At 47.2% G+C, this 14,573-nt stretch overlaps 1 protein-coding gene across 7 annotated transcripts in view; it reads right to left on the bottom strand.

The window, feature by feature from the left end:
* Positions 1–14,573, bottom strand: part of PIP5K1C (phosphatidylinositol-4-phosphate 5-kinase type 1 gamma) — a 99,311-nt gene that overhangs the window by 49,858 nt on the left and 34,880 nt on the right. For all 7 annotated transcript variants that reach the window (XM_044268690.1, XM_044268699.1, XM_044268677.1 and 4 more), the window contains 3 exons: positions 10,998–11,159; positions 9,313–9,451; positions 9,066–9,098 (listed from right to left, as the gene is read on the bottom strand). In XM_044268690.1, coding sequence (XP_044124625.1) covers positions 9,066–9,098; positions 9,313–9,451; positions 10,998–11,159 — 334 coding nt within the window. The remainder of the gene's footprint in view (positions 1–9,065; positions 9,099–9,312; positions 9,452–10,997; positions 11,160–14,573) is intronic.

Here is a 14,573-nt window from a genome sequence, read left to right as displayed (position 1 = left end):
ATGCAAACAACAAGGGGAAGAGAGGACAGCCCTGTCTAGTGCCTCTACCTAAGGAGAAGGAATCCGATGTATACCCATTTACCCCGACTCTCACCGAAGGGGATCTATAAAGCATCTGCAGCCAGTGCAGAAATTTTGCAGGGAATCCTATTCGATCCAAAACTGCCCACAAAGTCCCACTCTACAGAGTCGAAAGCTTTTTCATTATCTAAGGAGGAGAGAACCCTCATACCTCGATTATCATGTTTGACCTGAAGATTAGTGAACAAACGTCTTAGATTAATATCGGTTGTCTTCCCTGGCATGAAACCCAACTGATCTACCCCAACCAAGGAAAGAATTACCTCCCTCAATCTCAATGCCAGTACCTTGGCGAAGATTTTGACATCAAGATTCAGAAGAGAGATAGGGCGGTATGAGCTACACTGGTTAGATGGTTTTCCCTGCTTGTGAATTAATACTATTATTGCCTCTGAAAAAGAAGGAGGCATTGAACCCTGTTCCAGCGCATGTCTCAACAACTTCCCCATTCTAGTAGCAAGGTCCTTAGAAAAACGCTTATACCATTCAGCTGGGAATCAGTCAGGACCCAGGTTTTTTTTGATCGCTAAAGAGTTGATGGCTACTTCAATCTTAGAGTCTCAAATGTCCGCCGCCAAGGCCTCTCTGTCGTCACCATCAAGTGAGGGAATGTTAATACCCACCAGGAACTTGGCAATCTCTCCCGGAGTGCATGTGGTTTTGGAGGCATACAAGTTTCTATAGTAGGAGGCAAACTGACAGCAGACATCTTTAGGTTCCCTCAACAACACACCCTGATCATTCAGCACTCCCGCCACTACCGTTTGCTGGGTCTCAGATCGAGCCAGATATGCCAAAGCTCTACCACACTTATCACCATCTGAAAAAATGGTTTGTCTCTGAGCCATGAGTTTCTTCTGAGTATACTCAATCAAATGTAAATGAAACCTACGTTGTGCACCTAGCCACATATTTTGCTTCTCACTACACGGATCCAGTAGAAACAACCTCTCTCTATCTGCTAGTTCCATCTCTAGTTTAGTCCGCTTGATATTCAATTCCCTTCTGTGAGTTGCTATTGCAGAAATCGGTGCCCCCCTCATAACTGACTTGAAAGCATCCCATTCTACCAGGGGATTCATATACCCTTCATTTTCTATCCAGTAGTTTCCCATAGCGTCCAGGCTACTACTCACCACCGGAAAGACCTCAAGCCACATGGGATTTAACCGCCATTGCTTATCGGCCGAAGCCAAAGGCTGGGACAGATTCAGAAAGGGGGGGGGGGGGCGGGGCATGATCCGAAACGCCTCTCGGCAGATAATCACTAGACCTGATATAAGGAGATAGGTCTCTGCTGACACAGGCCAAATCTATACGGGATAATGAGCCAATAGAAGCCAAGTAGCACGAGAATTGCGTATCTGTGGGATGAAAATAACGCCACGTCTCTATCAGATCATGGGCATCAGCCCAACGTGAACGCGCATTGTTGTGAGAGGCCTGGGGAATCAATCTGTCTCATATTGGATCTAAAGTTGCATTAAAGTAACCCATAATAATGCAGGACGTTGCTGGAAACATTGCTATCTTAGCTATAATTAAGTCTAGGACTTCTCTGCGGAATGGCGGTGGGATATAAAGACCAACAATCAAATATTGCAATCCTCTAACACTGGCATGTAAAATCACATATCTACCAGAAGGATCCAAGTACTGAAAGAACCTGAAACGCGAGACTTCGTGATTAAAACAGAAACCCTTCTAGCGTGATTTGAGTATACTGCATGATACGTGGACCCCACCCAAGGACATGGCAAAGCGAGTCCTTTCTGACCTTGAAGGTGCGTTTCTTGCAATAACACTATATCTGGGTTATACTTCTTCAGATAATTAAAATCTAAAGGCCTTTTAATCTTATTATTAGGACCCTAACGTTCCAGGAAAGCAACTTAAATAATGCCATTTTACCCGCCAGAAAAGAAATAGCCAATATCTCGGTCCGATGAAGGCACAATCACACACACATACCGTATTAGAAATAATTCCAACACAAACGCCCCCAACCCACCCTGCCCAATCCTTCCAACATGGTTGAGCCTGAATCACTTAACTAGCAAACTTTCGGGTGCGATAGCACTACTCTAACCCTTTAGATGAACATGTATACCATATAGGTATGTCAGTGAGAAAAGGCAAATAAACAATTTCTCCTATTACAGTGCATGCCAGTTCAGGGTACTGCCACCCAGCACACATATATAGGGTTAAATCTTAATAGACAAAACCAAAGATTAAAAGGACTATAGTAGGAACAACAGTAATGTGGTGAATCTTAACACTCCCGCCACCCCCCCGCCCCATAACTCTCGTCAGCAATGCAATCTAGAATTTAAGCAATTATTAGCTCTTTCAGACGTCACTACCAGGGTTCAATCCGTCAGCGATGGGGCCTTGCATTTAGATTTCTGTCAATCCAGTCTGTTGCTTCTTCAGGAGTATTTAAAAAACGGACAGCTTCACCATCTTGCACCCGCAAACGGGAAGGGTAGATTATTGCATATTTCACATTTTTATCTCTCAGCCGTGCTCGGACCTCATTAAATTGCTTCCTTTTCTTTTGGACCTCCGCAGTAGTCCGGGTAAAATGACAAGCGGACATTTTCATAGGTGATGTTACCCTTCTATCTGTCAGCCAGCAAAATCGCATCTCTATCTCTGTAAATCAGGACTCTCATAATGAAAAAAGGTCTTGCAGGGGATCCCGGCGGTAAAGGCCTAGTCGGGAGCCGATGTGCCCTTTCTACAACAAAGCAACTGGAGAGAGTGGTAGGATGCAGTACCGCTTTTATAAGTTGTTCCGCGAATATTTCTGGGGTAGGCCCCTCTGCTCGCTCCAGCAGGCCCAGAATACGGATGCTATTGCACCTGCTACGATTTTCAGCATCTTCCGCTCTAGCTTGTAGCATCTGGACCTGCTGTAATAGCTGCCTGGTGTCATTTCCAACCATTCTAGATGTATCTTCCATGTCGCTTACTCTTTGCTCCACTGCAAACATTCTCTCACGTATTTTGTCAAAGTCGTGACGTAAACCGCTAAGATCAGACTGGAGATGATCTATTTTTGTTGTAAGAGCAGCTTGACAAGCTGTTATAGCTTTCATAATTTGAGAGGCTTCAGCAGGGCGAACAGGGATATGAGACCCCAGACTTTCTTGCTCTGTCTGGCTCATGGCATCCATGTATAATTTAACAGTTGATGGAGCCACAGAAGAGGTTTTGCAGCCCATAGAAACAGTCCACAGACACTTGAATAGCCGTTAAGTATGGCACTCCTGCAGTATAGCAGATAATTGCTCTACTGAATCCAGAAAGTTCTGAAAGTCACTGCAGACTTCAAGAGGACCCTCTAGCAGCCACTACCGCATTCAGAGGGAAGATCTCCTAGAACGAAGACCGCAGTAGGTCTCACATTAGCGGTTTTATCAGGGGAGAGAAGCCCACACACTCTGCCCCGCAGCCACACTCCATCCACCAGACCATAGGAGAGTTCTTCGGCGCACTACCTCCACATTCAAGATGGCGCCCTTCCCGCTCCAGGCACGGGTTGCGCGTGTCCAGCAGCCATTGATAAGATGCCGCACCTGCAGTGTGTTTTCTGCACTCCGCTGTGGCCTGTCACACCGCCGTTGCTCTCTCTCTTTTCTTAGCGCCTTCTTGCTCCCTCTCCTGCGTCGTCAGGATGTCCCCAGAACCGTGGCGTTTAGGTCAGTGTGGTGCGTCCCCAATGCTCAGGGGACCTGATGGTGCTGATGGGGGCTCAATTAACCCCGATTCTGCAAGGTGTTCGTAGGGCTTTATATAGGATTCCGGAGGAGCACTGTGTTTCTGCTTCCTCACGCCATGCAGGTTAGGCCACGCTTCCTCTGTTCCTCCTTGTCTTCTAGAGGTGGGGAAACAAACAGTGGGCCTAGGGCCCGCTGGTCGCCCCCCCCCCCCCCCCCATGGGTGGGAAAAACAGGTGGCTTAAGGCCGCCCGTAGCCCTATTAGTCAAAAAAAGAAACTAAAAAAATAAAATATAAAAAAGATCTTAGGCAGACACACATTGTATTAGCTTAGTCCCTTGTAGGAAGGGTATAGTGTTCACGGTCCGCCTCCTAGTGGCAGCAGCTATACCCATGGTCAAGCCTGTGTCCCCCAATGACACGGATGAGAATGTACTTTTAATCCATATGCAAATGAGCAGTTCAGTGCACCAAATTAAGGCCCAAGCTACTACGTGCTCCCTTGATCCCCCACCTTCCTCTGCCAGCCTCTCTTTCTCTCCTTGATCGACAAGGCCAGGTAAGATGTGTATGCAGGAACCTGAAGGGGGTTAGCAGAGGAAGCAGGAGGAACAAGCAGTGTCGGACTGGGGTGCCTAGGGCCCACCAGTAAAATTATTTTTGGGGGCCCACCGTACAAATATGTTCAAATATAATAAATAATCTAACAAGTTTTTTATATGAACATAGACATGTTGAGGTGCTGTACATTGAATATATGTATGAAGCGCAGTAAGTCTACTCTGTTATCTGCCACTTGTGCAGGGGGTGGGAGACTAGGGGCCCACCGGGGAATTCCCCTGTACCCCTGTGGGCCAGTCCGAGCCTGGGAACAAGGAATACATACAGTGGCTTGGGCCTACCCTCAGGGCACACAATCAAGATTCATATCAAAACTACTTATTTTAGCATTTTTGGTGTTTTTTGTTATTCATTTCAGCAATACTGTGCCATTGAAAATTAAATACAAATTACTGTCCTTCTGTAGCATTCGGAACAAATGCCAAGACCTCCTATATAGGCAGATAATCCATTGTCTGTTTACTACTGCTGTGAGGGGAAGATGTTATCTGCAAGGTAATCCTAATTAACAGTAGATGTAGAATTTGGGATAAAAATAAGAAAACTATTATTCTCTTGATAGGCCTAGATCAAGATGCCCACAGTACAGTGTTTATTTTAGGACATGGTCAGTTTCATAGTCAAGTATCAAAATAATGCCAATCTGACACCTGACCAGGGCAGGATCAAAGAGAGAATGAGTTCTAGATATACTATGTATTTGTATGCTAAATCACACAACCAAAGACAGTCTATTGCTGAGCTCTGTGTCTGAAATGCTGTAAGTTAACACATTACAGTGTTACATTTTATTAAGCCCTAGATAAGAGGCAAATTCAAATGCTGCGTGATGCCGATATCTGACTTCCTTCACTTGTCAGGGTCACAAAGACTTTTAGGTTTACTGTGTTTTTGTATGCTACACCTCCTAATTAAAAGAAATCTTCTTTACTATAATAAACAGTATATGCGACCCCCCCATATCTGCGATCGCTGCTAACCGCAGGTCAATTCAGAACTGCAGTTTGCACCATTTCCGGGTTATTCGGGTCTCCGGTGACCCGATGACCCGGAATAGGAGGGTGATCGGTGGTGTAATATACACCACCAATCACCCTCTGTAGATCCTGTGAGGTGGTGGTAACAGAGGGCAAGGATAGCCTGTGATTCGCTGGAGGGACTGACCTGGAGATAACATCCTGGAGCTCACATGTGTTTTTTTCTGTGCGACCCAAGTCCCTCCAGGGGTGCTGCAGCTTGCCCCCCCCCCCCCCCCCCATATATTTTGGGGAGCAAGCACATTTATTTTTCTTTTTGTAGGTGGGCTGACTGTGGCCGGCACTCTTAGCCATTAAAGAGGGCCTGGCTACAAAAGAGTGCATCGCCCACCCCACCGCTGATCAGCTTGGTACTGCTGATCAGCGAGTTTTAGGGCTGTGAGCAATTTTTCGGGGATTCTGTTAAATTAGGGTAGGTTATACATAAACCACCCCGAACCCCCCCCCCCCCCCCACACACACAAAGTTTTACACACACACACTCCCTTTTAGCGTTGGCAGCTGGATAGCCTGCCGGATGTTCTTGGCCGAGGAGGCATACGCCCAGCTGCTCTCCGACTCAGAGAGCCCCAGTGAGGACGAGGATGACCCCACTTTCCTGTTGTCATCCTCGTTCTCCTCATCATCTAGTGATGATGAGCCCCCAAGGCGGCGGAGACGCCGCCATGCGGAGCCAGGAGCCCCTCATGCCAGGGACCCTGTGGCCCACACTAGTACGAGTAGCCCTGGGGCTCATACTAGTTTTCCGGCCCACCAGGCAAGTTCACCTGAGCCCCCTACTGGTGAACTTGGCTGGAGTACCCCAGAGGATTTTGAGCCCTTGATTCCTGACTGTTGGCCAACCAGGAATCCAGATTCGCACAGTGGGCTTCACTGAATATGACTTTTTTCATGTTTTTTTTTTTAAGTGACCACTTTGTGAATCTAATGGTGGAGCACCCCAGTTTCTCCCAAGTAAGGACATACCTCATATGTGGACGTAAAGTGCTCTGCGGGTGAACTACATGTCTCAGAAGAGGAGCGCCATTGGGATTTTGGACAAAAATCCCTATGGCGCTCCTTCTCTTCTGAGCCGTGTAGTTCGCCCGCAAAGCACTTTATGTCCACATATGGGGTATGTCCCTACTTGGGAGAAACTGGGCTACGAATTTTGGGGTGCTTTTTTCTCCTATTCCCCCTTGTAAAAATGAAATAAAAGGGGCTACAAGAACATGTTGGCGTAAAAAAAATAAATAAAATAAAAATAAAAAAAAAAAGGAGATTTTGAATTTTCTCCTGCACTTTGCAGCTATTCCTGTGAAGACTGTGGATAAATAAATTAAAATGGAGGAAGGGGATTATAAATGTAGTACTCCATGGAAGTGTGGTACTCCCTGAAGCAACAGTCAATGCAGAGGCCCGGATGATCAGGGCACATGTCAAACTGAGTGGTGGTGTCCTTCCGTTTCCCCCTCCTGTTACACACTCTGCACTTTTTGGGGGACCGTCCCTTCTTTATGGGGACCACACCTGAAAAGTGTTGGCCAGGGATGATCTGGGCGCCTCCAATTCCTGAGGTACTTCAACCTGCTCTTTCCCAGTCAGAAAAGACCAGGGCCTTGAGGACTGCCTCATAGAACTGAAGGACTTTCCCTGTGTTTCCAGCGCTCCGGGACAGCACAAAAAAAAGAGTTGGACAAGGCAACCTGCACCAAGTAGACCGCAACTTCTTTGTACCATGCAAACAGCAACAGGTTTCCACTGGTAAAGGCACGGGTCTCACCCCTGGGGATAGGTATCTGGAGGGGTGGGTAGGGAGGCCTCGTTGACTTTTCCGCACGGTCCCACAAGCGGACGTGGATCTGGCGGCGAGGGACTGGAACAAGGGGATACTAGTATAAAAATAAGTTATCCATGTACAGGTAGTAACCTTTATGTAGCAGGGGGTTCATAAGGTCCCACACACGTTTCCTGCCAACACCCAGAGTGGGGGGACATTCTGGGGGTTCAATACAGGAATCTCGCCCCTCGTACACACGAAACTTGTAAGTGTACCCTGAGGTACTCTCACAAAGTTTGTACAGCTTCACACCATACCTCGCCCACTTAGTGGGAATGTACTGGCAGAAACTGAGTCTCCCCTTGAAAGCAATGAGAGACTCGTCAACAGCGACCTCCCTTCAAGGTACATAGGCCTCCAAAAATTTGGCCCCCGAAGTGATCGATGACGGACTGATTTTGTACAGGCGGTCATAGGCAGGATAACCTTGGGGGTGGACATGCTGCATTATCTGCATAATGCAGGCATTTCCGAACGGCCTGAAACGGCAACGTGTCATGGCCATACTGTAAAGTTGGACAGGCTGCTGTGGACCCCAGAGACCCTCAGATCCGGGTGCTGCACACAAAAAAAAAAATATATAAATAAATACAGCATACAGCAGGGGTTCAACTATCAGTTACTGCGGACCCCTGCAGCTGATCGGGTGGGAGTAGCTCCTGTGGCCGCCTGATCAGAGCGCTGTACGTGTACGGTGCTGGGATTTGTGACCGTGTTTCCAGCGACATACATGTACAGCGCTGGTATCCTACGGGTTAATAACATTGTTTATTATAGTATATGCTATTAAAGAAAAAAAACATATGTCTTTCTGGGGACTTTAACCTGAGATATCTACATGCAAAGCCATTAATGTAACCTCCAAGCTATAACATTTCCACATAACTTACATAGAAAATGCCAGACCGCTAATACTGATTAATTCTTTATTACAAAAAAATCACAATTAAATAAATCACAATTAAATACATGCATGGTTAAAATAATTGGTACAGGAGATAAAAAACAGCATCACTGGAGGAAACATACAGTGGACGCAGGTCCTAGTTAATCCGACATGATTATTCACTAAAGTGCATATATAGGATTCAATTGAAAGCAGGACATAGGACAATTACCCATACTGTGTCTCCTCCAGGATGGCGCCAACCCCAACGCGCGTTTCGGCGTACCCCCAGACGAAGGTACGCCGAAACGCGCGTTTAGTGAATAATCCTGTCGGATTAACTAGGACCTGCGTCCACTGTACATTTCCTCCAGTGATGCCGTTTTTTTATCTCCTGTACCAATTCTTTTAACCATGCATGTATTTAATTGTGATTTATTTAATTGTGATTTTTTGTAATAAAGAATTAATCAGTATTAGCGGTCTGGCATTTTCTATGTAGGTTATGTATTAGTAATAGTACTGCCAAAGGCTTTATTGCTTGAAGAAGTAATCATCCCATGGTTGGGGTATTTATTGGATGTTATAACATTTCCACATAGGGATACTACCACATGGTTTTTCTATACTTAGAAGCTATCACATAGACTGCCATCTGTATGACCATATATTGTGTCTGTGGATAAAGCAGTAATATGTATGCACCGAACCAGATGGAGCTTTCGCTACAGCTTCAATGTTGGTCACAGGATAACAGGTTGGTTTGTAGAGATCCCATGTAAATGGAGTGGTAATGCACATGGGTAGCCATTGCTCCAATACCTTCTATGGACTGACAGACAGCATTCAGGTATGTCTCCAAGATTCCCCCCCACACACACCAGATGACACCTACCTGACATCATATCCTGATGACTGAGTACGCCTTCTGTGAGGAGAGACAAACAGGTTATTACACTGCAACTTCAGATGTTTTCAATTACATGAGTAAGAAACGAAATGGAAATTAAATGAATTTGCACACATGCAGCAGAAGCAAGACCAAGAAAGTAAGGTTTGATGTAGCCTACAAACAGGTGAGGAAATATCTGCCATGGAAGGCGTTTTACATAAACTGCTTTAGTCACACACACAAAGCTCACCGATAACGAGGGTGTTCTGAGGTTTCAGATGGAGAGCGTTCTGGAATGGACAGAGAGGTGGAAGACAAAGTAGTAGCAATAGAAGCAGTAGTGGCTTCCTCAAAAGATGGAGGTGTGCAGGGCAGTAAATCGGCACGACCTATGGAAATAAAGAGGAGAAACAATAAGGCTATTACACCAAAAATGCAAATCAGCAAATACAACACAGGAAGTGCAGCGAGTAACTTGTGACCAGGGGCGTAGCTAAAAGCTTGTGGGCCCTGGTGCAAGAGTTCAGCTTGGGCCCCCGTCCCTCATTGCTTGTTGGCAAGGGGCAGGGTAGCAAAAAGCCTTCCTGCTGCCTAAGGCAAACATTGAAAGGGCGCCCCCTCATGCCAAATTTTTAACCTAACCCCTTCCCTCCAGCCAGAGGTGTAAATTGACCAGTATTATAATGCCAGTGTCATATGTGGCACAAGGGTCTTTGGGCCCCCTTAGGCTCCTGGGCCCGGTAGCGACTGCTACCTCTGCACCCCCTATAGCTACGCCCCTGCTTGTGACAATGACAACTGTCATGAGGTAGTACATTAACAATCAGTTCTTGAAGTAGAAGTGTTGGAAGGAGGGGAAAAAAAAATGGCAAGTTTAAGAATATGAGCTCTGAACTCTGAAAACGAGCCAAATGGGGATGGCTGGATGACTGAGGAAAGAATCTCCAAAATACCAGATCTTGTGCAGCGTTTTCTTATGCAGTGATTGGTATGTACCAAACGTTGTCTAAGACAACTGCTCACAGCACAACTCCGGGATATCCCTGCATCTCTCTACCTGATAAAAGTCCAGGATAGATTGACATTGTGCTGCGATATAGAAAATATAAGAACTTCCATATATCTGAGTGCTGTGGATTCTCTGGACATATTGCAGCACCACTTATGGCATGCATTACGAATTACACTACTAAGTGGCAACAAGGTCATTGGCACCCACGCCTCAGTGATGCATGTGGGAAGGAAAATGCTAGCTTGTCTGGTCTGATCCTACAATTTTCCTGGAGTATCACTTTAACCCCTTCATGCTATATGATTGATATGTGTATCACAAGCCAAATCTGATCCAGACAGATAGTGGCTAAGTAATACAGCCGACACCCACTGGCAATAACTAGCTCAGGAGATAAGTCTGAGCCAAGTCATTCAACCCCCTCAGATGATGCGGTGAATAGCCTAACCACAAAGATTTCATCAGAAGGCTACACATACTGACATGATGGAATTGCTATAGCAGGCTGTTGAACGTAGGAGATGTAATAGGAGTATTATTAGGGCATACCACAACCATTTTACGTTTGCACTGAATTTATTCAGGCACTTCATAACATTATTGTGGTGACAGATGTATTATTTATTCAGTGTGTGTCAAAATCACTTCTTATTACAGGAGGTCATAATCATACAATATCAGTTAAGATAAAATCAGCAAAGAAACCAATGTTTCGTCAGGAGAGCAGCTCAGGTACACAAACAATTTCGCAAATAAAAAGTTCTGTAAAGTCACACAGCTACCTTTTAGAACATGTGTACAGCAGCCCAGTACACTGTGCAAAGCAATGACACCCCATTCAACCCAAAAATCACACAGAAGACTGAGCATGAGGCATTAGTTGATACTTTGGCCACAATAAACAAGGCTGCTGACTAGCTTACCATCATCCTCTAATGTAGGGTAGCTGCGTACCCCACGCAGCTCATATTTCCCTTCTTCTTGTTCTGTAGGAATTAGTCCCGTCGAAAAGGCTGCAGATGGTCCCAGGGGTCGAGGTACCAGTAGAGTGCTTCGCCCCTTCTTGGAAGGAGAGGACTTGAGTGCTGCAATGATAAACCAGAAAGCTAAAATGTAATGATGTGGGTAATCAAGGGGGTTTTCTGGGCTCCTTATATCAAGGACTTATCCTAAAAATAGGACATCAATATCAGGAGCCTTGAAAATCCCTTTGAAGAAAAGTCAGAGCATATACATAAAGGGAATATCAGAAATTACTTAATTTAGTCAGTGGCCAGAGAAATGACAAGGTGAAAATAACCATGATATAGCTGTCTAGTGCTGACGTATGATATGTTATGAGTGAATACAGGGGACTGCCACAAGAAATGGCAGGTTTTTAAATTGACTGTTAAAGAGGACCTTTCACTCGTATACAAACTAAAAACTAACTATACCTGTGGGCAGAGCGGCGCCCAGGGGTCCCCCTGCACTTACGAGTATGCCTGGGCGCCGCTCCGTTCGCCCGGTATAGGCTCCGGTGTCTCCGCTCCGTCTGTTGTATTGGACTGATTTTTTGTAGGAGGCGTGTCCCTTGCTGCAGTACTGGCCAATCGCAGCGCACAGCTCATAGCCAGGCTATGAACTGTGCGCTGCGATTGGCCAGCATTGCAGCAAGGGACACGCCTCCTACAAAAAAAAACAAAAAAAAACTGTCCAGTACAACAGACGGAGCTCAGACACCGGAGCCTATACTGGGCGAACGGAGCGGTGCCCAGGCATACTAGTAAGTGCAGGGGGACCCCTGGGCGCCGCTCTGCCCACATGTATAGTTAGTTTTTAGTTTGTATACGAGTAAAAGGTCCTCTTTAAAGTGCCTGTATGATTTTTGCTGGGAAACCATTATTTCTCGCCCATATTCATTGGGGGACACAGAAACCATGCTTATAGCCATGTCCTCTAGGAGGCATTGACACTAGTAAAAGCTGTTAGCTCCTCCCCTGGCAGCTATACCCCCTCCAGCCTGGAGAGAGCGCTTCAGTTTTTTTCTAGTGTCAATAGGAGGCAAGACCTCCCTGCTCTGAAGGGTAGCTCCTGAAGATTTTTTATTTTAGCTTATTATTTTCCTTCTTTTACAGATTGAAACAGTGGTAGTCTAGCCTCCCTGTTCTCCCGGGGGAGCACACCAGCGTGGGTCCACCACGCTGTTTCCTCCCCCACAAGAAGACAAGGTGGACCAGGGCAGCCTCGCTCCCCTGCATCTCACCAGCAGAAAGGTCACCCATCCAAGCCCCCTTTCCAGCGTCCTGCCACTACGGTGCCAGTAGCTGAAGGGATGACCCTGCTGGAGAAGAGGAAGGGTGAAGGTGGTGGCAGGACAAAAGATGAGGGGAGTACACGGGACTAGGTAAGTATGTTTAACCCTCTTCTCCCTCCCTCGTTCATTATCAAGCAGGGACAGCCTATGCCTCAGGGGTTCAAGACCCTCTCTATGCCTTCCTGGGCTTTTGTGAAAGACTGCAATATGTCTTACAAGGACTTGCCATATGCCGCAGGTTCAGATCCTGTCATTGGTCTGACTCTACATAGTCTTCCCCACTTACAAGGCACATAGGGGGTTAATGGCACTGCTCCAGGGAGGCCTAATGCACCGGGGAGCTCGGTCAGTCATGCAGAAGGGGAGCGGATGCGTTTCCCACTCCCCACACCTACCGCCATGATCCAACCCCTTTCGGGAGAAGACGCGGAGCCCGTGCTTCTCTCTGCCCAGCCCGCACCGAATCGGCCCGGCCCGCGGGGTGGACGCCCCCCATCCGTCCGCACATTCGCACTGCTCCGTTCCCTCTGACAGCCGGTGCAGAGTTTGGTGGCTGCTCCTGAGACTGTGCGCAGGAGGGAGGGGGGCGCTCCTTTATATATAAACAACCCGAATCACCGCAGGACCACCCTGTCTGTGTGGTCCCAGCCTGGGCCGTGTCCCATCTCTGATAAGAAAGACCTTGTATAGTTCCCAATCCAACCTCCGGGGCCATTTGGTTGATAATTCTCCACCTGTACCATACAGTGGAGAACCCCTGGACTTCCCAATCCACCCTCCTGGGTCGTTGGTAGAATCTCCGATTCAGACCCTGACACGAGTCTGAAGCAATCTCCTCGAGATTGCATCTAGGTGGCCAGCAGTACTTGTCGTATGCATTACCCCCTTCCTTAGGCGGAGTAACTGCACTACTTCGGGATACAGTACCTGCCTTATACATAGTCCACCTATGGCAGGGGACAAAGTACAAGAACATGGGGTTTGAGACCTGCTATATGCATATCCATCAGTGGCGCAATGACATTATCACTGGTTACATTGTGTGCTGTATGCATTACCCCCTTACTTAGGTGCAATATTTGCACTCCATGGGACTCGCCATATCCATGTTCTCGTCGTGGGCATTCGCCCCCCTTCATAGGTGGGGTATTCTCCCTACCACTGACCAGTACTTGCCGTATGCTTCCATCTTCCTTAGGTAGCTAATTGCACTACCATTGAATACTGTTCCGACTGTCACACTATCCTTCCATAGGCGGAGTGTTGCACATCACCGTTCTGTCGCATTACCCCCTTCCACATGTGATCCACTAGCGGGGAAACTAAACATCTTCAGAAGCTGAAATTCTGCGGCACCACGACTCTAGGTGCTTTCGCTTATTTCCAAGGGGGCATGGCAACAGTCAGTACTCACAGGTGCCTGGCACTCTTACTCTAGTGCTGTATAGGTGCCACCAGTGGACATGGTGTATTCCATTGCACATATATGGAGAGTACGTTCCAGCGAGTCAAGCGTTTCACCAACTCTGTATTCTCTATCCACCACTCCCCCTCCTCTGGGAAAATGGTTGTGCTGGCACTCTGGTTTAGCTCCTACAGCTTGTTCTCCTCCACAGGTGCAGCTTTTCGCTAATGCTAGGAGTTTGTGGTTGGTCCAGTTGGACATCCCCCTCAGGCAGGGGTCCTACCCTGAAGCTAGCTTGGCAGTTACGCCTGTTCAGCGCCCTTACAGGTAGAGTTTTTAAGATTAGCTCTACTTAACTGGGGCAGTATGGTACGTGGCGTCTACGGATAGTCTCGGGCCTCCCCCTCAGTTTTTTTGGCTGACTGGGCAGGCACTGGCTACCACTGTGGGAGCGGTATTGCATTTCCACTACATGCTTGGCTTCTTACAGCACAGCTCTTTCATCAGGCGACGGACTCTTAGCACTGGATTCGGTGGCCTCTACGGGTGACCCCCTCCTCTGCTGGGGTATGGGGCTAGCAATACAGTGTGACTTCCCTTGCCTGGCTTCCTTCTCAGGCGGAGTTTTTTTTGCACAGCCACTTAATCCTTGGCTACTTCTGCATAGCGCCGGTCTCAGATTGGGAATGGGCTTAGACCTAGCCTATTCTTCTCCTGTCTTTCCTCTTCTGGCTCATGGTTCATAGCCACCCCGCATGCCTTAGTAGTTCCTACGTTGCTACCTTCCCTCATCTGCAT

The sequence above is a fragment of the Bufo gargarizans genome, chromosome 1 (assembly GCF_014858855.1).
Source record: "Bufo gargarizans isolate SCDJY-AF-19 chromosome 1, ASM1485885v1, whole genome shotgun sequence".
Taxonomy (NCBI): domain Eukaryota; kingdom Metazoa; phylum Chordata; class Amphibia; order Anura; family Bufonidae; genus Bufo; species Bufo gargarizans.
Note: the sequence above shows the minus strand (reverse complement) of the source record. Positions and strands in the feature narration are given on the sequence as shown.